At 39.9% G+C, this 24,165-nt stretch overlaps 1 protein-coding gene across 1 annotated transcript in view; it reads right to left on the bottom strand.

The window, feature by feature from the left end:
- Positions 1 to 23,228, bottom strand: part of SPAG6 (sperm associated antigen 6) — a 35,218-nt gene extending 11,990 nt beyond the window's left edge. The window contains exons 1-6 of the mRNA XM_066316284.1: positions 23,204 to 23,228; positions 22,995 to 23,090; positions 12,198 to 12,364; positions 8,580 to 8,763; positions 1,724 to 1,929; positions 657 to 830 (exon numbers count right to left, since the gene is read on the bottom strand). Of these exons, the coding sequence (XP_066172381.1) occupies positions 657 to 830; positions 1,724 to 1,929; positions 8,580 to 8,763; positions 12,198 to 12,364; positions 22,995 to 23,090; positions 23,204 to 23,228 (852 nt within the window). The remainder of the gene's footprint in view (positions 1 to 656; positions 831 to 1,723; positions 1,930 to 8,579; positions 8,764 to 12,197; positions 12,365 to 22,994; positions 23,091 to 23,203) is intronic.
- Positions 23,229 to 24,165: the final 937 nt, after the last annotated feature.

Here is a 24,165-nt window from a genome sequence, read left to right on the forward strand (position 1 = left end):
TGGCTTATATTTCATTCCAAAGTCATATTTAGAGCCTTTTAATTATCTCTGTGGTCTGGCAGATTAACATGGTTATAATTATATGGTTTTCATATTTATTTTGTATTGACTTTGCCAAACATTCTCACCTTCCTATGCACAAAAACACTGTAAATGCTCAAACTCAAATTACAAACTCAAGTTACCATCAGGTTAATAATAAATAAGAGAATTTTTGACCTTTGCTGTCATTGGAAAAATAATTAAAATGTGATCCCAGAACCCCTGAAGATTTTTAAAAAGACACACACCATCTATTATTGTTAAAGGATGATCTTGCAATTTATTAGCTGCTATCATGACTTCTGTGAGGCTTTTCTCATAATATTTTTAATATCTAGGACTGACAGTACTGTCAGCCAAGAACTCCCTCTCTGTGCTGATATCTCATAGAATGAAGTACCTAGGTATACATTTTATGATTCCCAGTTTCCTAACCCAATTCATATTCAATACACATCTCATAATATCAGCAAGCATTTCCATATTTTCCAATGAACATGCCAAACAGCCATTTGCCCTCCCTTTCGAAAAGCAAATGACAGAATAATCCTGTATTTTATTTAAAGTGTAAAATCTAATGATATGACCTTGTATTTGCATTTTCAAGGTTTTACCTCAGGCGTATGCTTTGCTATCTCTCTAATTAAAGTTGCACCATTTTTCTTGACATATTCATCTGAGTCCTTCAGGCATGTGAGCACAACTGGGAAAATTTCTGCTTCAACCACCAACTCTGCAAGATCCACTGAATGCTTTGCTATTTGGCTTAGAGCTGACAGCACCTGACGCTAGTAAGTAAAAATTGTTATAAAATCAATAGTATACAAACATCCCACAACACACACACCCCCTGCACACAAAAATCTATTGCATCAAGGAAAACAAAGCAGGACAGGGAAAACAATTACAGCTATTTTACAATTCACTGAGTCAATTCACGCACAAATATAATGGCACAGAACATTCGCTGGTGCCTGAATAAAAGTTTCTCTTTTGTTTTTATCCCACTCAAGCTTGTATGTATTAAAAAAAGAAAATATATATATATGCACCACTTAAAACTGTAATTAAAAATTTAGCAAAATCTATAGAAGGTATTTTTATTTACATAAATTGGATCTGTCAGATCTTATATTAAGAAATTTTTGTAGAATTTTTATGTTGTCCTCTGTTTGATAGAGTAAGACAGAAAATTTATAATAAGAAACAATTTTTTTGTCAATTAAACTCTAGCGATTAAGCCTCTGACAACAGATAATTAAATTAAACATCTGACAAAAGATCTGATGCTATTCACATCAGATAGTATATTCTAAAATACAATAAGTTCATAATTAACTGGTTTATCACATAATCTTTAGTATGCAAAATCTTTTTTGTAACTGAGACGTGCAAATTTTATCTATTAAAAGTATCTGTTGCATTCTTCATATACTATATCTTTCAAAAAAACCCCCATACTACTCACTTTAAAGGTTAGTTCAGCTGTTCCTCACAGAGCTGCAGTTTATATCCAGTAGCTAAATTTGTAAATATGTGGAGAACTCTTTGTCACTAACTACAGTTACATTTTGTTAACCCACAAACCAAGAGCTTCTAAATGAACATGCACATCCGTGTCTTTGATTCAATCTCAAGTAACAACTGGTATAATGGAGATTTAAAAAAAAATTAAATGTACCTTCAGTTTAGCATCAGGGTTCGGGATCATCTGAGCTAAGTAAGCGATAGCTCCTGCATCCACTACTGTCTGTGCTAACTCTGGAGAATGCTTTGAAATATCACTGAGAGTTGAAGCAGCAATCCTTTTCACAGCAATTTCTGGCTCCTGGATACAGAGCACTAAAAGAGGAACAGCGCCTGCATCCACCACAGCTTGTGACAGTTCTGTAGGTCCAAGGAAAGTAATTAAGTGAGTATGGGTGACTGACCCTTGTGCAAGCCATTTTTCACCCTGACAGATACAGCAAAGGAAAAAGGGGAGGGTGTAGTTCACTGTCTCGACATCTGCATTTCAAATCAGCCCTCCTGGTTTCATAAACCGTGTGGACCAATCCACAACTGAAAAGAATGCAGGTCAATAGATGGACCCCCATTTACATGCACACATTTGAGGTAGATTAGGCTGAAATGGTTTGTTATTCTGTTTTCTTTTTCTTTTTTTAAAGTAAGCAGATGTCAGCTGTTTAAACCCTGGCTATTCTACACTGATCAATAGGAAAGCATTTTATGCATGGCTAACAACAACACAGAAAGCCAAAGTACCAAAATTTTATCAACCAGCTAATTAGAGAGCATTTTACCCTCTTTAAATGATAAGCAGATATTAGCATAGATCAAATGCCAAAAACAAAAATACAAAAAACATATCTAAAAGATTTATCTTACATAAAAGATTGCAAAAATGGAACTTGCTGATCAAAACTAGTCTTTGCCACCATACATGGGATGAGACAGAATTTATACCTTAATAACAAGAAAATGTTATCATACACAATTAGACAAATGAGAAATATCATGAGTGATACTGTGTGTCTGAGATTAGCACAATATCCTTAACTAACTGCACCTTAAAAAAAAAAAAAAATCTGAGCATGTGATTAGCTGACATGGACAAAAATTACACTATTAGAAATTCATTAGCTCTCTCTGTGTATGCAGCATTAATCACAGTCCTAAAATGAGAATTACTGGGTATCAGAAGCAAAATTTATATTATAACCAAGCTGTGCTATTTTAAAATAGTGTTGAAAAAGTGGTAAAAACCACAGGGGATTTAATAATCTATTAGGTTCTTCATTCAGTTTTGCTACACCTTATTATGCATATCCATTATTATCTTTAACATTTATCTTGACTTACAGTACCATGGCAACATATGGCTGTTGTATTTCAAGACTCTAACTTAGCTTTTGATTTATAGTCCATCCATAAAGAGATTTTCATACTAAGAAAAATACAGCATACTTCATTAAATATACATAGACTAATACAGTTTTTCATGAAATCTGTAAGTCATGTCATCATTACGTTAATATCCAAATAATGTTCCAGACCAGATTTGTTTTCAATTAGTGAGTTATAGCCACACACTGCAATACATGTGATAAGTCAAATATTTACTGTATGTTATTTTATGATACAATATTTTTAAAATATAAATATTACATTAAAAATTAAATCATGCAGCAATTTTTAAACTAATGCAATAGTCTGAAATTAGCTTAGTTGGCCAGAGCATAGTGCTAAAAATGGCAAAGTTGTGGGTTCAACCCCTGTACAGGCCATTTACTTAAAAGTTGAACTTGATGATCCTTGTGGGCCCCTTCCAATTCAGAACATTCTGTGAATCTCTAAAATTAACTCTACAAAGTTAGTTTTCCAGAGAAATAGTTGACTGAAAATGTAGTGCATGCATCCTCAAAATACACAAATCATAAGATTTCACAAAACTCAAATGCTGTATCTTCAGTTTAAAAAATCTGAAGTGAAATGCACCTAAAATATATGTCAAAACAAACCTGAAAAGGAGCTAATCAATGAAAGTGGTATAAGCTACACTCAGCTTTTCATGGAAAAAGCCATCCTCAGTTTCTCCAGATCATGTTTTGCTGCTGTACACTGACCAAGTGGATACATGGTGATCTACTGACCAACAGTCCAGATCAACCCCTCAGACTGCGCCTCAGAACTTCAGACCAACCAGCTCCACTGCCCACAGTCTGCTGGGAAATGCTAATATCAAGAATTTGATGTCAAGAGGGACACGGTGCTAGAAGAATGGGTTTCTTTGATGTCTTATGAGCTAGAATCATGAAGTTCAAGCAGGCAGAGAAAGAGCGATAGTTTCAGGTCACAGCTACACTCAGGCATGCAAAAGTAACTGTAAAAGTTATTTCAAAAGAGCAAACTAAATCTGATTCAATTTAGATCAGGTCTTGCTGTTAGAAGTGTGATATCATTTAAATACTGATGGTTACTGTTGGTCATGGGTAATTAAATGGTTTTTCTTCCAGTGGTGTTTATAAGGTTCATGGCTAATAACTTACCACATGGAGGGCTGGACATGTGTCAAGACAGACAAGTCGTAAATGGACTGTCAGAAAAACAGAAAAGCTGAGGCAGGGAAGAAAGGAAATACAGTATTTCCCATCCGGTTTTCCTGTAGATTCAGCCCAAAATTACAATTCTAAGTATTAATGATTCTATCATAAATTGTAATTCTTTTTTTTTTTTTTTCCTCAAGAAAAGGCTCAATTAATCTTCCTACTTGTAAAACATCTTTAATGAGGATTATACACCAAAGGATTCGGGAAACTCTGCCATCCAATTACAAACACAGAGGTGGGAAAAAATTTAGACTGAGAAGGAGTTAGAGGTGAAAACAAACTTGGCAATAAGAAATTTTTAAAACCAAATATTCAGTCAGAAAATATTAAAATAACTGAAACAAATTACAAAAATACTCTTCCAAATACTACACCCAGGCTGTATTATAAGGGCAAAGACGAGACTCATAGCTGCAGAGGAGAAAGACAGCAGAGAAAAGCCAATGTATGAACCTCATTTAGTTTCACAGAAGGTTATGAAAACCACAGGCTTGGAACTCACATTGAGGTACAACCTAAGGAACTTGTCCAAGTACATGATGATAAAGTTGAACTCCCTATGAGAGGTGAAGTAGGAAATTGAACTTCGTATGTTCAAAACAAGAGAACTATGGCTCAAAGTAACCATAATTTAATTGCTTTCACCCAGATCTACATAAGGAAGATTTTAGCAAGTGGAGATACTGCAGACAAGATTCAAATGGATGTGGAAGAAAGACTAATAAAGACAGATTTTGGAGTCTGAGATGCCACCAGTTCTAGTACAACTAGAAGTTGTACTAGAGTTGCACTGGTTTGTCTCAATACTGAAGTACTCATTAGGGATGAAGAAATTAATTCAAAGTAAGTTGAAGGCTCATCATGAGTTTATGTGGTTAGGAAAAGGGGAAAGCCAACAAAGTGGAGTCAAGATCCCATCTACATGCCCACTGAAAACAATGGGAAGTCTTACAGGATTATTCTAAACTAGTTTAAGGTGGTTTAAAAAACTACTGATATTAACACATTGGCAATAAATTTAAAAAAACAGATGAGGATAAAAAAAGATGAAGGTGGGAAAGTGAATGTCCAGGTTGTCCCCAGAGAAAGAAAACCAGCTCAATATTATATTGACAATATACAATATTATATCCCCATAGCAGAGCAGCAGCAAAACCCTTGGTTGGAAGGAAATGCAAGTTTCAGTTCAGACCCGGGGTTCTCAAACAGACCTTGCTGTGGTAGCAGGTGCATCCACAGGAAACAACAAATTTTGACCAAAACAACCACCAATACTGTATTTTTCTGAGGACTCTGTGATCACGTTATGGTCACACAGAAAGACTCTAATTCTCACAAGTGGCCCAAAGGCTGCACTTCAAAATCAGAGGTTTATGCAAGCCACTACAACCACAGTGTTAAAGATTCCACCGGAACCAATGGGAAAACCTTTCACCAGGAGGATGGAGGTTAGACTCAAATCACTGATGAGCTGAAGAACCAGTTCTTGTAGGTAATACTGGTTCAAGCATGAAGCTGGACTAGAGACCTCCCAAGGTCCCTTCTAAGCTGAGCTATGATCCACTGTATGACAGAATATAAGCAAAACTCTGCTCTTAGCAACACGCTTCAGTATAAACAGTGTTGTTTATTTTTGTTTTCCTACCAATTCCCAATATACTGAAGTGGGTATGAGGCAATTAATAAATTACACCTTTAATACAAAGAAAATGGAAAGCCAAATTATTTGCATACTTCAAAGAAAACAATTTTGCACTTTACTGAATATGGTATAAGTAAAATGTTACAAAATATTTTTCATGGACATGATGGTATTTATGGTATTTGAAACACTTTCCATTCTTTTTAAATGCAAATAGCAGAAATAACAAATGGCAAACTCACTGCACATTGATTTGTACACTTTGGAGTAAGATCAGAATCTGAAATTCGGCTCAAAGGGAAATAAAGAGCAGAACTGCAAGAACAGTTTCTAAATTTTGGAATGTGATGGGACAAGATTTCTAGCATCTTGAAACCTCATGAGACATTTATCTTGACCTAAAATCTCACAGGCCTTCTGGAGACATATGTTCACAGAACTGCATTTTAAAAGACTTTTTTATGAAGTTAGTATAGAACTTGTTAAGCAGAGTGTTTTCATCAGGGTGGGAAGCCTCAATTTCTCCAAATGGAAGTCTTTTCATGGGAACATACACTGCAGTCCTTAGTAGCTTTACTAGGTCATGGATGCAATTTCTGATTAAAAGCAGAGACCCTCACCACTGCAAACAGTTATCACCAAATTCTGGGAGTCTTTGACTGCACTCATGAAGACAGAGGTTCACATCCTGCCTAAAACAGATCAGGACTTTAGTCCCAGAGATATGCCCTAATTATTGAACTTTTTTTGCTGGGGCAAACAAATCTCCCTACCCCCCAATCTTTTCAGAAGAGAGAAAAAGTCTTGTCTTAATATTGTCCCAGTTCAGAACTGAAACAATTTTTGAAACTGAAAAACCTTTTGTGGCCAGGAGAAACCATTTCACACCCAGCTCTATTTTTAAACTTAAAGCTGCTTTATGTGTCCACAGAAAGTCAATAACAGAATATCATAACCACCAAGTTTTGCCAACAGGAGCATGCCAGTCTAATCCAGAGTTTCTTGAACAGTAACAGCTATTGATAAGAAAAAGTCTCAGTATCTCATTTTTTTGTCTCTGTATCCCATCTCCAACAATATCGTGTTGCAAAGGCATGCCTGTAGCAGTGTAAGGAACACATGATGCACAGAGTGATATTTTTTCAGTATAACTCCTCTATTTTCAATAACCCTTTTAGAGACATCCTGTGATTGTGTTATAGAGGAAGGTAAATCCCCTAAATTGGTTGTAGCTGGGTAAATTTTCCAGGGATCTTTTGGTGGGCTTTCGTTGGCATTTGGGTTTTCTTTTTTACTGATTACATCTAGTGATCTGCCTATGTCCTGATGCTTGCAGCTTGGTAGCACTCACAATTTCAACTCAATTTCTGAGGATGCTGTTCTTATTGTTGTTGTAAATTGACATAAGGTATGCACCCATTCACCATCAGCGAATACATTATTCATAACCATGGAATAAAAATTTGTACAAGGAATTTGATGTCTTCAATACCCCCACATCACCTCCATCTTTGCAGATAATGCTGTCCGAGTGAACTGGATCACCCTAAAGCTCAGCCAGCATTCATGCAGTGAATAGCATGAAGGGCAATTGAAGTGAGTCAATATTGATTTAGTGACATAACAAAACTGCAGAAATGTTTATGTTAAGAGTAACACGGACACACACACACACTACACACATTTATACAAATGAATGCTTTTGATCTTTGAATAAATATCTTTCAGATGGAAGGAACAATTATTTTCCACCAAGGGTGGAATTCAATCCTGATGACCAAACGATAAAAGATCATTACCAGAGAGGTGTCCCAAGAATTAATTTGTTCCCAGAAAATGCAGTCTGTTAGAAAGGTACTAACAACTTTGGAGACTGTCCCAGTAAGCTAACCCTCTAAGTGGGAATCCTTCTGCAGTCCAACATTCTGTATTGATTAAAAAACAAAGAAAATCACTTCCAAAATCAGTTTATGTACATTTTAGAGCCAAAACCAAACATAAAACCAGGAGTTAATATTATGATCCTAAAATTAGTTTAACTTTGACCAATACGAACACGAACCATTTCTCCCACCCCTTCCAGCTAGTAATTTCTTCTCTCAGTTCTTTCATTCACAGTCTAAACTTCTACTTGAACTATATAAATAGCTGGTAAAAGCACTATCAACCACGTGGATCAGCTTTTAAATAGGAACATGACACCACCAGTGAGTTATACAACTGCCTGTGAGACAGCAGTGAACTGCTCAATATTGGATTCCTAGGATCTATTCCTGACTCTCAGAGAGTAGTGTGGCCCACTGGCTAATGATAACATACTGCAATAAATTTGGCCTGCAAACACAAAGCTGAATGAAACTTGCTTCTCCCTAGGCTTCTCCATTTAACTATGGATATAAAAGAAGAACGAATGCCAAGCAGAAGAAATCTGGTTCTGCAAGAACGCCAACACAATAAATAAAGATTCAGAAATCTCTTCATGAACAGGAATAAAGCACTGTCCTTTTCTGGCCACGGGCCAAACACATCTCTTAAAGCACCTCTCACAACTGGGCACTGCTGGTGTCAGGTATGCCAGCTTCCCACAAAAAGGTACAGCATTGTTGGAATGGTACAGTAACACTGGGGTTCTGTCCCCAGTTTAAAATTTGTAACAGTGGAGAAGAAAAAGCACCTTGTTCTATTTACCAAAATAACACAATTTATTATTATTATCATTATTATTATTATTATTATTACTATCACATGACACTAAGGTAAAAGATAACACAAATCAAACTTGTTACCTGGACTGTGTCGGGCAATATACCCAAATGCCCAAGATGCACCTTCTTTAACTCCAGGGTCAAAATCTTCCAAGCAAATCACCAGCATTTCCAGTCCTCCACACTGGACGATTGCCTGAGCTAGTTGTGGAGAATGCTTAGCAATTGCTCTTAGCACAAATGCAGCTGTTTTCTTGTAGTAACGCTAGATAAATAAGAAACAAACAAACATTCACTAACATTAGAAGTTTAAAGCATAATATAGTACAGACATGCCTAAATTGGACTTTTTTTTTTTTAATAGAAGCAATATCCCATACAGATCCCAATCAGGACCACTACACATCACACAAACAATGAACCTACAGTCCTTTGGGACAGCTCATGACATAAAAACTACAGCAAGTGCATAACAAACAGAAAAAATTAAAGAGAGCTAAGAGGATATGAGAAAAAGATAGCAGTCTAGGTAGGTCTGTTTGTTTAAGGGAATAGTGAACAAAAAGAGCTGCAAAAAGAATAACTCTTAGCATATTTAACCAAATTACACAGGTTATGCAGGGCAAGCTCCTAAAATAATTCTACCCGTCTGTAACACTTGCCAGGTTTTACACTTTCTAAAATAGATATCCTCACAACATCTCTATGAGAAAACACTACTTACATTTGCAAACAGGAAACTGAGACAGAGAGAATTAGATCCAATAAAAGAGTCTAGGATCTGAATCCTGAAATGCCTAAATACTGCCTAAAACCCACAGTGAGGATACTGAAAACCCATCCCATCAACACCCAATACTGAATAATCCTCAATTTTGACCAAGCAGCCTGCAATTTTACTCCAGAAAAAGCTCACTTTGAACAGAACTAAGTACCTTGACCGTTTTGTCATAAGAGCAAGCAAAGTCTAAGCTCTTGTCTCAATTCTGCCCACCTCCCTCAGTGCTGGACCAAATAATGTTTTCATTATGTATATCTAATACATGACACTGCACACAGCACGGGGTTCCCATGTAAACTGCAGCAGTGATCTCTTCTAAAGGCACAGTCTTCCTTCAAAAAGTCACATTTCAGTCTCCTCCTGCAGTTTTATAACTGCCATTAGGATTTAGAAGCTGAAGATGATGAAGTTTCTTCTACTGCCTTACATTTTCAAAATCCAGAGCCCAGTTAAAGTACTCTGGCCAGAGAAAACCACGTTGTGAGAAAGAAAGTTCCTCTCTCTCATGAAGGGCAAGATCCATAAGGACACAACTCACCTGCTGCTATGTCTGTGTGCCTGGAGTATGGCCTCCAGCCCGGGCATTGACAGATGATCCCTATGGACAAGCTCTAGAGGGCTCTCTCTCCGTATACCAGCTGGCTTTGATCTCATCCCAAGATGCCTGATTCTCCCTGCTCTGCACAGGGAGCCCGGACACCATGCAGTGCTAGTCCTACTGTCAAGGTACCCACAATTTAAACAATGCAAAGCCCACATCCCTTCTGGATCAGGTCCAGAAAAACAAAGAACCACGTGAGCGCTTTTGTGCATCCTGTAAGATACCCAAACACCTTCAAAAGCCTGATCTAAAGCACTAAGATATGGCAACAAAACAGTATCTGCAATGGCCCCCCAGGAAATAAAACGTACCCAGGCCCACTCCCTGGCCCTAAAGGAAGGTGACACAGCATTACACATCTGTCTACCTAAACTCCTCTTTCCTCAAAGCACAATGGCCTCACCTATGCTACTGGAAACTGTTCCTGCCTTGTGATATCCCTTAAACAGTGTCCAAGCATTGTTGAGTAGTTTGATAGTTGGTATTACCTAAAACCACATCAAAGAGCATGCTACTGATTAACGAGCACAGTTATCTTTCAGTGCTCCAACACATGCCCTTACTTCCTTAGTTTACCAGTATTGATATAATTACTTTATGTCAAAAATCCAGTTTTCTAAGTTAAGGTCTACAAGCAAGTACATTAAACATAATTTACAAGCAAAGCATTAAACTTCATTTAGGGGGAACAGAAGTGAAGGGAAACAGTACAGACAAATGGTCAAATTCCTAGATAATGTAAGTTACTGAAAGTTTTGCTGAACTCGATGGAGCCATATTTGTTTACATAAGTCTATGTCTGTACAAATATGGGTATGTTGTTTCTGTTAATTAATTATGCTCCTGGCAAAGAAAAACACTTCTTTGTTTTCATTATTCAAAACACATTCTTTACAAACAAACTGTACTCACAGGCATAGCTGTAAAACTGAATTTTACTCAATTTAATTGATAAAACACTGATCTGGGATGCTACCCTGTGACTGTTCCCCATAAATCAGCAGAAATAGTATTCATTGTGTGCTCAAAGAATCTCATCCTTAAACACAGATGTTGATACACTAAAAGTGAGTGGAACGAAAAAGGGGTTTTTGCCTGTGGGAAGTGACAAACTGTCTGCTTGCTAAACTCTGCATGAACAGGATGAGTTTCCTTCACTTGCCCACAGTCACCAAGGCATAGCAAGCTTTCCATGACCTCACACAAGTCTTGCTCTTCTTCCCCTAATTACTCTATCTCAGGGTACTTGTGCTAATTTAGTGAGGGTTTCAACTTGTAGCAGGGGTTAGTTTCCAAACTACAGTGGGTAGAATTTTGTTTTGCATTTTCCCTTAAAAATAGAAATAAAATAACCAAAATGCTTATAACCTTATCTAATTAAAATATTTACGTTCTTTCCATACTATACCAGCATCTTGCCACCAAAATTTTCCTTTTTCTTTTCCAATGTTAATTGTATAGGCAATGATTCTATAGGCAAGAAACATATGCAATGAGTACATTTACATCTTTGTTTTCCTCAAAAGATTGAAAATGAAAATACATGGTTTTCCAAATTATATTTCCATTGAAAACTTACTTTTCTTAAATTAAAGCTGCAACATGAGTATGGTTGTGATATCAGTGCACTTAACCCTTCGGCTGTCAGTTTCCAGCTGTTAGGAACCTTACTTGAAAATATTTCTGTTAATCTAGGTTAGCATCATTCGAAAAATCAAAGTTGAAAGATACTTGAAGAAAAATGTGAGGAAGGGAGTGAAAGAGACCAACAGATTTATTTGCATTGCAATTGTGACTGTAGTTTTTTGGTTTTGAAAAATATGAAGATGAAAACCTTTCTGTATATTTTCCTGTGTCAGAGGTTTGTTACTTCTCATGCTGCAGATTTTCAAAGGCCTTTGTTTGGAGATACAAAGTATTTCAGTACAAAAGTTCAGGGGTTTTATATGTGTTTTATAGGTGTCTGGTATTACAGACAAAGCCTAGTCAATTATCACCACAGCTTCCATATTGTCTCCTTTTTGAAGAGAGACCTTTTACAAAGCATCACTCAACATTTTAAAAATGTTACAGTGCAATGAATGTATTTCCTATAGTGCACTAAAAGGTAATACAATATTTTAAAGTCAAGCTTATTTGAAGTCAGACTTAGGCACACAGTACACAGTGATCTCTCAGGGGTTCAAACATACATGCTGCTCTGACATCAATACCTTTAATGTCTGATTAGAATAACAGCAGATGCTGATACAGAAAGATTTCCCTTTCCCTGTACAATAGTTTAAAAAAATTATTTAAGAGAACAATCATGCCTTACATTCTCCTCAGGCAATGAACATATGAGCTGTGGAAGAATGCCTGCCTTCACAATTGCCTCTGCCAGCTCCACATCATAATCAGCAAGTCTCCCAAGAGCCAAGGCTGTGGTCTGTCGAATACTTGGGACAACATCCAGCAGAAGAGGTCTCAGCAAACACACTACACCTGAGTTGCAGCAAGAAGAAAAAAGCCAATTTGGTAAGCAGAGGTTTTTCTAAACATTTGCCTTTACTCATAAAAACCTATTCAATTACTCTTCCAGGTTATAAGAACATGTAGGAAATCCAGGTGTTCCACTGAAATGAAGTTGGCACTTGAATAGCACTGCTGATGTATAGCAATATTTCTGCCCACTTTTCATAGGTACAAAACAATTCTGAAATATGAAAAAAAAAAGTCACATGGAGAAAGGTGAATTTAAATATCTATAAAATACATATTAAAGTTTACACAAGAAAATTAGTTATATTCAAGCATACATAAAATGCATGTGTTACTGTGTGCATGGGAAACTCCATCTGGAAATCCTCGTGAGAAGATATTGGCGTGTCCCTCATTCATCATGCCAGCAGAACCTCTACCTTGAATTACACCAAATTACATTTCATCTGTTGTAGGTAATGACTGATTTGAAGACCAATATCCACAATACATTACATTCCAGATAGAAGAGTTGTAGATTTTCTTATCATGCTATTATTTATGATGTGTTTTCACTGATGAGTTCACAGTGTATCAGCTAAGCATAAAAAATGTGAAAGCAGCAGCAAGGGAAACTTTAAGAAACCAAAAAGACTGAATGACTGGATAACAAATGGCAAGGGAAATGGTGCTCAAGCAGGGAGCCCAACTCCAACCCCACATATGCAGTGATGGACCCCAAACAGGTTACTACCAATCAGGAGAAAAACCTTGATGATAGAACAGACAACTTGATAGAGATCCCATTTCTTGCTCAGTAGTAGAAAAGAAAATTTACCTGCAGAAGTATACAGAGTGCTCAGGGTTATTTGGAAAGGGGTAGAGGCTAAAGCAGGGGTCATCACTATCCTTCATTTAATACTCTCCACTAGAGCAGAATTGAAAAAGATTCAGTGAAAGGGAACAAGGATGATCAAAGATGACCAATCTGTATGTGGAAGCTCATCCTGTTAAACTAAGACAGTAGTAGGGATAGAAATGAGATCCAAATGGCTATATAAAAAATGTGATTTGTAAGGTCTGGGATGAGAAAATTTCTTATATTGTGATCCTTCAAATATGCTGTCCCTGTAGCAACCAGCTCCATGAATTAACATTTTGAAGCTTTATACCTTAGCCAGAAGCAGAGGTCTGAAAATAGAGAGGTGTTACAAACAACAAACACTGAGATCTGCAAGGATCTTCATATCAGCTCTCTCAGTCCTTTCCATTAATTTTTTTTTTTTTTTTACAAATATAAAGATTTAGTTGAGCAACAGTGAAAGAAAGCAAGACTTGCCTTCTCAAGGGCTCATGTGGTTATTAGCAATGAACAAAAACCTTTTGGTGTGACAGTGCCACAACAAGGGGATTGCTGCCTAATGGCGAGCAACAAACACCCAGGTGTTCAACAGGTACTGCATGACAAGGAAAAACTAAGGACCTCAAAGCAAGGAATAGGCCCAATGGATGGAGGCTATAACAAGTTATACCTGTAGCATACTTCTTGCCCTAAAAAGAAAAAAGAGTAAGCAGACCAGCAGTAAAATTCTCACCTTTATTTTACACCAAAACCAAATTGCTCCCAGCAAAAAGAAAATAGCCAAATCATCTATACATGGCTCTGAAGGGGTTGGGAAGGAGGACACAAAAAACTACCTACGAAGGCCATGCTGTCCACTAACAAATTTCTAGGAAGGTCAATACTCTATACAAAAGCTGCACTGTAATGAGAAGTACAGCCTCCCAGCATGTTCACAAGACAAAAATAACACAGGCTTCAGGGGGACACATATAAAAGCAGAAAAGTAAACTGAACCTATGGAAACAGGTCTGTAATATAGCTGAGGCCTGCTCACCCTCCTGTTAAAGCCACTGGGAACTGAAAGAGGCCTCCTGTGTACCAAATGACAAAAGATAGATCCTCCAGTGTTGTAAGACCAATGTGAATTCATTTAGCACTTTGCCGAAATCACTACTTCAGAATGTGGTCATCACACTGACAGCATCTCATGGACTCTCCATAGTGGGCATAGTGTCATTAGCAAGTTATACTTCATATCAAAAACCACTAAGTACTTTCTATGACAATTTAGAAGTAAAAACAAACATATGAGTTGGGGCCAATGCCATGTATCATCTGTTATCTTCTAGCCAGTCATCTGTACCCTCTGTGGGAGGGTATTTTCTTGTCCTTCCCTCTAACATCAGTTGCATTGTCAAACAGCTGCTGAAATTCCTAAGGGGACCTCACACTGTTCTTATGATCTACATTGAAGATGTTTCAGTGAAGCAGGAACAGTTAAAAGCAGTTCGCTTTTATTCATGGTACAGATATTACTTGACTTGAGATAGTATGAAAACAAGATGATTTAATAAATAGAAAAGCAAAAAAAGAAAGGGGGGGAAATAGTTTTGCTGATGTAAAAGAGTCTGTCAAAAGTGGTCGGAGGAGAGGGAAGGGAACACTTCAGCACACAGTGCCCTGACCCTAAGAAAGCCAAGAGCCTGATGGTTGGGACATTAAACCAGAATGTGTCAGACAGTTCAATTCTGATGATCTCAAATCCAGTGAGATTTAGAGAGACTAGAATCACTTTACCCAGGAGCTAGGTCCAGACCGCATGACACATTTCTGACCTTTATGACATACCTAGGCACCGCAAAAATGTAAACCCACATTTAATACTGTGTACATACATATATGCTTTGAGTTGTTCCAAATGTGAGACTTATATATTTTGTATTTTCAAGATTAGCTGATACAGCTTTCACTTTTGGAACAGCCTAAAAAGCCTTCAGTCTGAAAATGCTTCCAAGTAGCGTGCTTCCCCATGACCAATGCCTTTCATTTAATGAAAGTATAAGCCATGTAAAGTTTGGTGGTGACATTCAAGAATCAGCACAAAATGTTCTACTGTGAATTACTTTAGCTGGTACAACTTATAGTGAGGAGAAAGATGAAAAATGAAATGCGAGTTACTGTTTGAAGAAAGGACACAAAATGTTACAAAAGGGTTGGGAATAAAAACCAGGTTTAGAAATAATAGCAATTGTGCTGGTCCTCAAGGAGACTGTATTTTCTTAAAATGCTTGAATTGTAAGAAGAGACGGTGGACAAATAATTATAATGGAATGAGTTGGAGAACCAAGACAAAGCAAAAACAATTCCTGGTGCTATACAAGCTTTATATTCACCTCAAATTAACTGAGAATTGAGAAGTATATTTATGTTCTATGCCTAGACCATGCCTGTGCATAGAACATAATTAAAAGCTTTTACCTCTACTTTCCTTAAAACCACTTATTTGCTCTGTGTGAAGATGCTTTCCATCACCTCCAATTACTCTGCAAGATCAACTGCTTGAGGAGTTTTTACCATTGTCATCATTTTTGTACCTTCATTTTCGTATCTTCAGCAAACCTAGTATTTCTTTCTTTACAGCACTTAAAAAAAAAATTTAATTAATTCTGAGAGTGTGAAAACAGCTACACAGAGATTGTACAGTCTCCACTACAACACCTATAGGAAAGCCAAGATATCTAACTTTTTCTTCTGTGACATTTGAACATAGTGCTGTAAAGGAGAGATGTGCCTGACACAGGATGAGGCTTTCCTGCACTGGGCCAAACCCAGCTCTTTGTTCCAGAGACAGCTGTATTTGGTGACCTCCTCTATTTGATCTCTTCCTTTCATCTATCCTGTTTACAGCAGTCTACTCCTCCAAGGAGGTTCAAGCCAGGATTCCTATCAGCATTTTTAATTAAATTCAAATGCATTTAACATTATTTAGAGTAGTAAAATAGGCAAGAACCTTCCAACAACTTCCTTTTATCTTGACCATTCACTCAAGTGAACAGGGCCAGACAGATCATGGAGTAGCCGTGTCTTGCTGCTGAAAACTTTAGAACCCTTTGGTCTTCTTCTAAATAAGTCTGTTGTGACAGAACTAGGAAATTCATTAACTCTAATTCAAAAGCAACCACACAGAGAGTAAACTACAAAATAAGGCGTTTAGACTATTGGACTAGATTTATTTTGGAAGAGTTCCCACTAGCACTCAGAAACTGAGTAACAGAGAATTACTGCCAAATATTCTCTCTTGCATCACAGAACCTTGACTGACATTGAGCAAGGAATGATTCCCCTTTCTATCCTCAGTTTCCCACTCAAATTTGCTTCAAAGAATGACACACTTTAGAAGCTGAATCACTCTTAACACACTTCTCAAGTGGAGCTGTTACATACAGGCCTGATGCACTCTCTTTTAGCAAGCAAGTGCTGGCTGCTGCCTATCTGGAAAACAAACATAAAAAATCACTCGGAGAAGCAGCAGGTTCCAATTTTTTTTCATTCTGAGTTTCTGTAGCAAAGAAGCAGTTGCTGTTCTGGAGACAGCAATCTTTGCTTGGCCATTTCGATTTTTGGGGGAAAACAACCTGGAATTCATGCGAAGTTTTTTTACCCTCCTCCCATATCCATAAATTCCTTGTCAAACTTGACTAGTCACAAATCAGAGAAACAACACTACACTGGAAATTCTTTCCATTTCTGCATCTGAAGATGACTACTCCTACCTTATCTTCCTTCCTTAAAGGAAAAAGAATTTCTATTTTAAAATGTGAAAGAAAGTAATTTTACACTACTGTTGTCTCTGGACACACTCTTGTCTTGAAGATGTTGTCCTGCTAATTTATGCTTTGGACCAAGATAATGTCTTCTCATTTTTGTGCACTACCTGTTACATTTAGAACATTCAGAGAGCTAACGTTAGGACCCAAACATTCATCTTATCATCTTGATTTTTCAGAGCTCCTCATGTCAAATTCCGCTGACTTAACAACAAAATAAAATGGAAATTTATTTCTGCCTCACCCCAACACCCTATCGTCAACTACCCTTTCCTAGAAGCTGCATTGCAGTAGGTTTTAAATCTCCTCCTTAAAACAAATTTTCCAGAAGAGCAGTGAGAGAGAATTTTCACACTCACTCGTCTTGACACAGGCTCTCCCAGAGACAGCAGAGTATGCAAGTCTCAAGTATACACTCCTCAAGTGTGACTCGTCACGGTGAAGGACTCCTGTGCCCAGCACAACTGCCATCCTTCAGAGATCAAAGGGAACATAAATACAGTTTGGTAACAGAGACTCTGGCTGATCAAGTAATTCATACAGCAACTACCAGATGGTGTGGGATGTAATGCAGATTCAGTTTGACAGTATCACTGAAGATTCCTGAAGGATCGAGGAACAGTAAGTTTCTTCTCCTTCGATGCCAGACTCTGTTTCTGCATTAATGAAGCAGAACTAATCCTGTTACAAGAGGACAAATTTCTGAAAATACGCCTTACAGGGCTGTTAGTGGCCACCAAGCAATTGTGCACAGACGCCCCAAAACCAAGGTCGTCACAAGGAGCTGCTTCTTTTTAATGTCCACTTGTTGAGACTGAAATTCCTAAAAAATTATAGTTTTGATATCTTACTTGCAAATTTCCAGACAGGCCAGGACACTGAGAAGAGAAGGTATGGTGGAACAGTTGAGCTTTCACTTGACTGAGTTACAGAAAAAAGTCAAGCTTCAGCTGCATTTATTTTCTCCTTCTCTGTCATGTCTCTTGTACTTTCCTTAAGCAGCCTCCTTCTTCCTTTCATCAGGCATCACAATGTCATCAAGCCTTTGGAAAAGCCACTCTCCACACCTGATCTATGACAACTGCAAAGAAAACCTTTTTTTTTAATGCCATGTTGCATAATCCTCTCCCACTTCTCCTGCTACTAAAGCTCAGTAAAACTTTAACTCAGAATAAAAATATTTTTTAGAAAACACAAAACCAAACCAACAACAACCACAAAACAACCAACCAAAAAAACCCACTCCAAAGCTGTGTGCATCCTTTATAAAAGGTACATAAATTCCAGTGTTTAAACTGGCTACTTGGATGCACTGGAGTCTGTCCATCCATATCCACTTGCAAGATCCAAATGCTCTCAGGCTTTCTATTAAGCACAGTGCTATCAAATCATATTCTTTAATATTATATAAAATATGGAACCATATCATAAAATCCCTTCCAAGAGTCTGGTTCTGATTACACAGGGCCACGTGTCCAACTGTCACATTCAAAAATAATTCATTTAAAATACATACATCAGAAGGAAAAGTTGAGAAAAGCATGGACAAAAAGATTCAATGTAATTAGAGGAGGGAAATCAATTTGAACAGAGTTTGCCTAAAAATAAAGGCTCCTAAAACCAAACCAGAGATTCAGAAATATAATTTTTAAAACCTGTCACCAATGGAATAGGTCTGGGGCCAGGAAAGAACACTGATGACATCACCCTTTACCTACAGAAAAACCAGTCAATAGGGGAAAGTCAGCCGTGCCACAAGGGCTGCTGGCAGAGCCCTAGTCTGGTTCAGGTAAGCCCTACCCCCAGGCCTTAGCCTCTTGCCAACGTGGGTTGTGTGGAACTAGTGCAGGAGAAAAAGCACAGATGTAAAAGCAGAGGTAAAAGAGGGCTCAGGACTGGAGTATAAGGCTTGAGAAGCAGCTTGATACCAGGTACAATGGAAGGGAGACCTGGGCTCAGGGCTGTGGGCTGATGCAGTGGGAGGACAGTTGGAAGAGATCCACTGGGAGAGGATCTTCTTTTACAGTGACATTTTAGAACTTTCCTGGGACCGTGCAGACTGGCCAGCAAGGCAGAGGAACAGCAGTCGAAGTTATCTGCCCAAGATGATAAAAATACCCCAGCAGCAATGTGAAGGGAAGCCAGATGTGCAGGGCCCCAGCCAGGTGTGCAGCCCCACACAGATCTGTTTTTCCATGTTCCATACTCAGCTTTCCCCATGACTTCCGTAGCCATTATGCTTAAGAATGTGATTAGCCCCAAGAAAGGGGTTAAAAAGTTGATCTTGTAATAACTTTAAAGGCAAAGCAGCAAGACTAAACTGTTTCTCAATCACAATGATAGTCTTAAATAACTCACACACTAAAAGCCACATTCTCATCACCATATGTTCTAATGCAAGATAAATAAATAAAAACTAATCAAATAATCAATCAAAAACAAATAGGCAGAAGTAATTATTCTGATGCATGTAATAATCCTAAATTGTAAATGCCTCCAAAAAAAATCAAAACAAAATGAAATTTCCAAGGGGTTGTTTATTTACAGAGCACTGCACTTCACAAGGCAAAAACCCCAAAGAATTAGAATCTCAGTGACAACCACTATTATAAACACACTAGAAGCTCTTCAGGTTTTCACCTAGCTCTTCTAAAAGACAGACAGCTGCCTAAATCTCAGCACAAGAATGAGTGCGCAAGTTCATCTGCCATCACAACTGAAAATAGCCTGCTTCTGGGATTTAAAATTTTGGAAGGATGAGGGGGTGTGGAGCTGAATAACGCATTCCAGTACCAAACTTCAGGAGCAGTAGCTGCCAAATGAGTAGATTTATTTTTAAAGAGTATATTTAAAGTCGTTACTATCGAAGTAGCTTCTCCCATTAGTCAGCAGCCCTCAAGAAACAAGATTTGATAAAATGTCTGTAACTGTTTCACACGTATATTTACTAAATGGAAAAGGTTTAGGAGTCTTGGAGCAGACTTTTCTCCCCGTGTTTCAACTAATTAAATATTCAAATGACAAATTCTGCAATTATTCATGGTAGTATTTAATCATAAGGAACAACTTTATCGAAGCAAGTCAGAGAGTTGGAAAACACACAGGAATGAGTTCCAACAAAAGAACCTCTCTGATCATTCCTTGTACTTTTTTGCCACCAGAAAGCGGCTAAGTTCCCAGGCAGTAACCCTCTGGGACATTCTTGACCAGGAAAGAACCAGTGCCATGCAAATGTGGCCAGATTCCCTGGTTACAACATCTTTGAGATTTCTGCCCAGTGGGAAAAGCAGCTCCAGAACTTGATGAGATACAGAAGTTTCAGAAGACAGATGCCCTAAGGAAAGGTGGGCTTCCTGTTGGCCCTCTCTGACCTTCCTTTCAGCTTCCCAACAGTTTTCCTTACAGGTCATACATAGGAGTCTCCAAAATAATGGTACCTTAAGGTTTCTCAACAGTCAAGCCAGCATAAGGAATTTCTGCCTCTGATCCTTGCTCCCCTCCAGACTGCAGGCTCCGAATGTGCAACAATACCACTGCTTGTACCTGGTTTAGACCACAGAAGCAGGGCTTAGAGGGTAGCAAAGAATTACTTTTTCAACACTTCCATCTTTCATGCTGCTAGCATGGTGTCCAGAGACACCTCCATAAAGAATGAGGTCTCAAACTAGTATTTATTTTCCTTATAAGATGTTAAGTACTTATCAAAAGGACTTCTGAAATGGGATCAGATGCTTTATTCCTTGAGCACTCATCTTTCATTCTTATTCCAGGAATATAAACTGAGGTCATTAACACAAGAGTACATGACAGTACATTTTAAGGATTTCATTTTGTTCAAATTCAAATCACTGTAATCTTGCCTTCTGCTTTTGCTAGGAAGATACTAAACCCTGACAACTTTTGAGATCCAACCAAAGTACACTGCAATATGCCCCTGACTCCTATAGCTAATGTGAAATGACAGCAAGAAGACTATTCTCATCTTCTTTGAACAGCAATCTCCATAAGGGATGGCCAGAATTCTTATTCACCAGAATAAGAAACAAACCCCAAACCCTTTTAAATACAGATTTATACAGAGATACACATATAGACACACATGTTTCTTACATCATTGCTCCAGCACTCACTAGATTAAGACCATAAAAGGCACACCAGTTATATGCTAGACAGCAATGTCCCAAAATATTTGTTTTAAGAAAAGGACCAATTTTATTTGGTGGGAGGTTTTAAAGAAAAACCCTTACTCACATATAATTTAGGAGGAGGTTTTAAAGCTTGTATCTAGCACATCTAGAAAAGGCCAAAATGAACAGCCATCATTGCAATTATATAACTACAAGGTATTTTTAAAGATGCAGGTGGGAAAGGTGGTAAAATATTTGTGGGCCATACAAATAAATTGTAACAGCAATATTTGAGACATTCCCCTCTAGTCCAGCTAGACTAAAGTTTGTGGAAAAGCGCTCACGACCAGAAACAGCCAAGTAGGATAATCTACACAATGCACATTACCACCCAGAGCCTGCTTGCAAATTTAACTTTCAGACCAACACCAGCTGTGTGCAGATGAAAGTTTCAGGCCTCTGAACCTATTATTTGTTCAGCACAAGCAACAAATCAGTTCTGAAGTAAAGTTACCAACCAGATTACATAAAAATAGTTATTTTAAAAAGAAATACAATGCAATTAAAGTTAGCTTAGCACTTTGATTGCTTTCTTAAAATAGAAACTTCCTGCATTTTTAAAATGCTGAGCTGTGAGAAGCCTGCCTATCTGAGATCTCTCTCTGGGAGCTGCTAAAACCAGGACTGTAAAAGGACACAGAGGGACCTCTTCATACAGATAAGGCATAAATTATTCCTACAGCCAAGATGTCCCTTTGGCAAACAGAGATCACTTGTATAAACTACAGCAGTGCCATTAACTCACCAAAAGACGGAAAACAAAACAAAAAAAATCAAGAGCGGCAGCAAAGTAATACAAAAGGCCTGGTGTCAACATGTCACTCCAATAATGAAAGGAAATGTTTCCTTAGCAAGAATTTAAGTGTTAGATTTATTTGAATAAAACAATTTTAATAAACCCTTGTAAATACAGTAACAGAAAGTTGTAAATATTAACACCATTGGTTTTCTTGTCCATTTGCTTGTTAGACGTCACTGTATTTGAGAAAAGACTGATAGCTTTATTAGATCTGGGAAACAAGTACTAAAAACAAAATCTAGACACACCAAAACATAATCAAGTCATGAATACCACATGGCAAACCAACCACTGATCTATAGCACATTTTCAAACTGTCATTCAGGTAATCAATTACCAGGCACTTCTTTTTCCTCTTTTAAGCTCAGGAACTTTGGCCGAGCGGAGTGGGTCTGCCAGATGCCAGCAGCACAACAGCTGGTAGAAGTGCTCCCGCAGCTCCTCTTTCTAAAAATGTTCAATTTGGTTCACGACATCCCATGACAGCAATATAACAAAAGCAAATCCCTCCTAAACTGAGCCAATCTGCCGGCAGAAAGAAGAATTTAGGAACAACTTGTAAAGCCAGTATAAAAATTTGTTTATTCTGAAAGAAGAATTTCCTCAGCAAATTAGTGCTGAATTCATCGGGGATTCCAATTACTGTACTTTTCATAAAGCTATATCGGAACAGGGAGGAAGTAAGTTTTAAAAAGGATTACACTGAGAAATCTTTCTTGAGATAAGCCGGAGGTCTCAGCGGAGACACCCACCCGCACAGCCCGCAGCCGCCCAGCCGAGCGACTGTCCCGCCGCAACGAGGGGGACTCGGCGAGCAGGGTGGGGGCCAAACCCTACCGGAAAGATCTCCGGAAACTGAGCGGCCAACGGGGGAAAGAGAGAGATGGGAAAAAAAAAAAAAATAGGGAAAGGCCGCGACGGCCCCGCGCTGTCCCCGCCCCGGGGCGCGCAAAACCCCGCGGGCGCGCACAGCCCGGCCCCGCCGGCTCCCGCGTACCTGCGCTTCGGAGAGTGTCGATGCTCTGCGGGCGGGCGGCGAGGTCGGCCACCGCCTGCGCGAACTGCGACCGGGAGCGCTGGTACTGCTCGAACACTGCGGGCGGCAGCGCCGGGGCGCCGGGTCAGCGGGCGGGCGAGCGCCGCGCCAGCCCGGCTCCCCCGGCCCCGGCCCCGCTCCCCCGGCCCCGCTCCCCCGGCCCAGCCTACCTTGCAGGACCTGCCGCTGGCTCATGGCGGCGCCGGGCGGGCTCCGCGCCCGCGGGGGTTTCCGCGCTGTGGACGCGTCTCCCCGGCAACCGGGCGGAAGCCGAGCCGCGGGGGCGGGGCCTCGGCCGTGACGTCATCCCGCCCGCCCGCCGCGCTCGGTCCCGCTCCGCCCCCGGGGCTCCGCGCCCGGGCTGTGCCCGCGGGGACGGGACGGGACGGGACGGGACGGGAGGCGGCCCGGCTGGCGGCGGGTCGCACACGTGTGTCACATGCTCCCTGCCGGTACAGGTGTGGGTATCGGCACCTACAGAGGTTGGCGGGGCCGTGCGGACCGGCAGCTCCGCGGACGAGGGGACCGCCGCTGTGTCACGTCTGTAGCGCACACACAGCACGGCACCCGCGGGGGTGTATCAACACGACGTGACGTGAAAACGTGTACAGCGCCTGTCCGCACTCATCTCTCACCGACAGGCAGCTGCTGCTCTCGGGAGCGCCGGGGAAGGACGGGGACGGGCAGGGAACGCGCAGCGCCCGCGGGACGGTGCCGGGCTCAGCGCAGGGACGTGTCCGGGCCACAGCCGCGGGGCGCCGCCGAGCTCCACGCAGCGGAGGCTGCCGGGGAGATATCGGACGGCCGGGCCGCGGCCTGCCCGCCCCCGCTGGCACTTGGGAGCGGCGCTGCGGCCGCCCCGCCGGTGCTCGTCGGTGGGAAGCGCTGCTCCCCCGGAGGCGGCTCCCTTGTCCCGCTCTGTTGCTGCGCAACTTGCCAAGGGCTCGGTGGGCAGATAGGGAGAGCCTCGGCGCTCTGGCGAAATGCAGCGCATCTCCCGGCAGGTCCTCTGGGGTCCACCTGCCTGGCTCCCGCTTCCCTCCGCACCCAGGGAGCGGAGGGGGGGAAAAAATTAAAAAGAAAAATAGGGCGAGGCCGAAGCTGCTCGCCCCCCGCCGCGCCTTTATTCCTC

Source organism: Sylvia atricapilla, chromosome 1 (assembly GCF_009819655.1).
Source record: "Sylvia atricapilla isolate bSylAtr1 chromosome 1, bSylAtr1.pri, whole genome shotgun sequence".
Lineage (NCBI taxonomy): Eukaryota > Metazoa > Chordata > Aves > Passeriformes > Sylviidae > Sylvia > Sylvia atricapilla.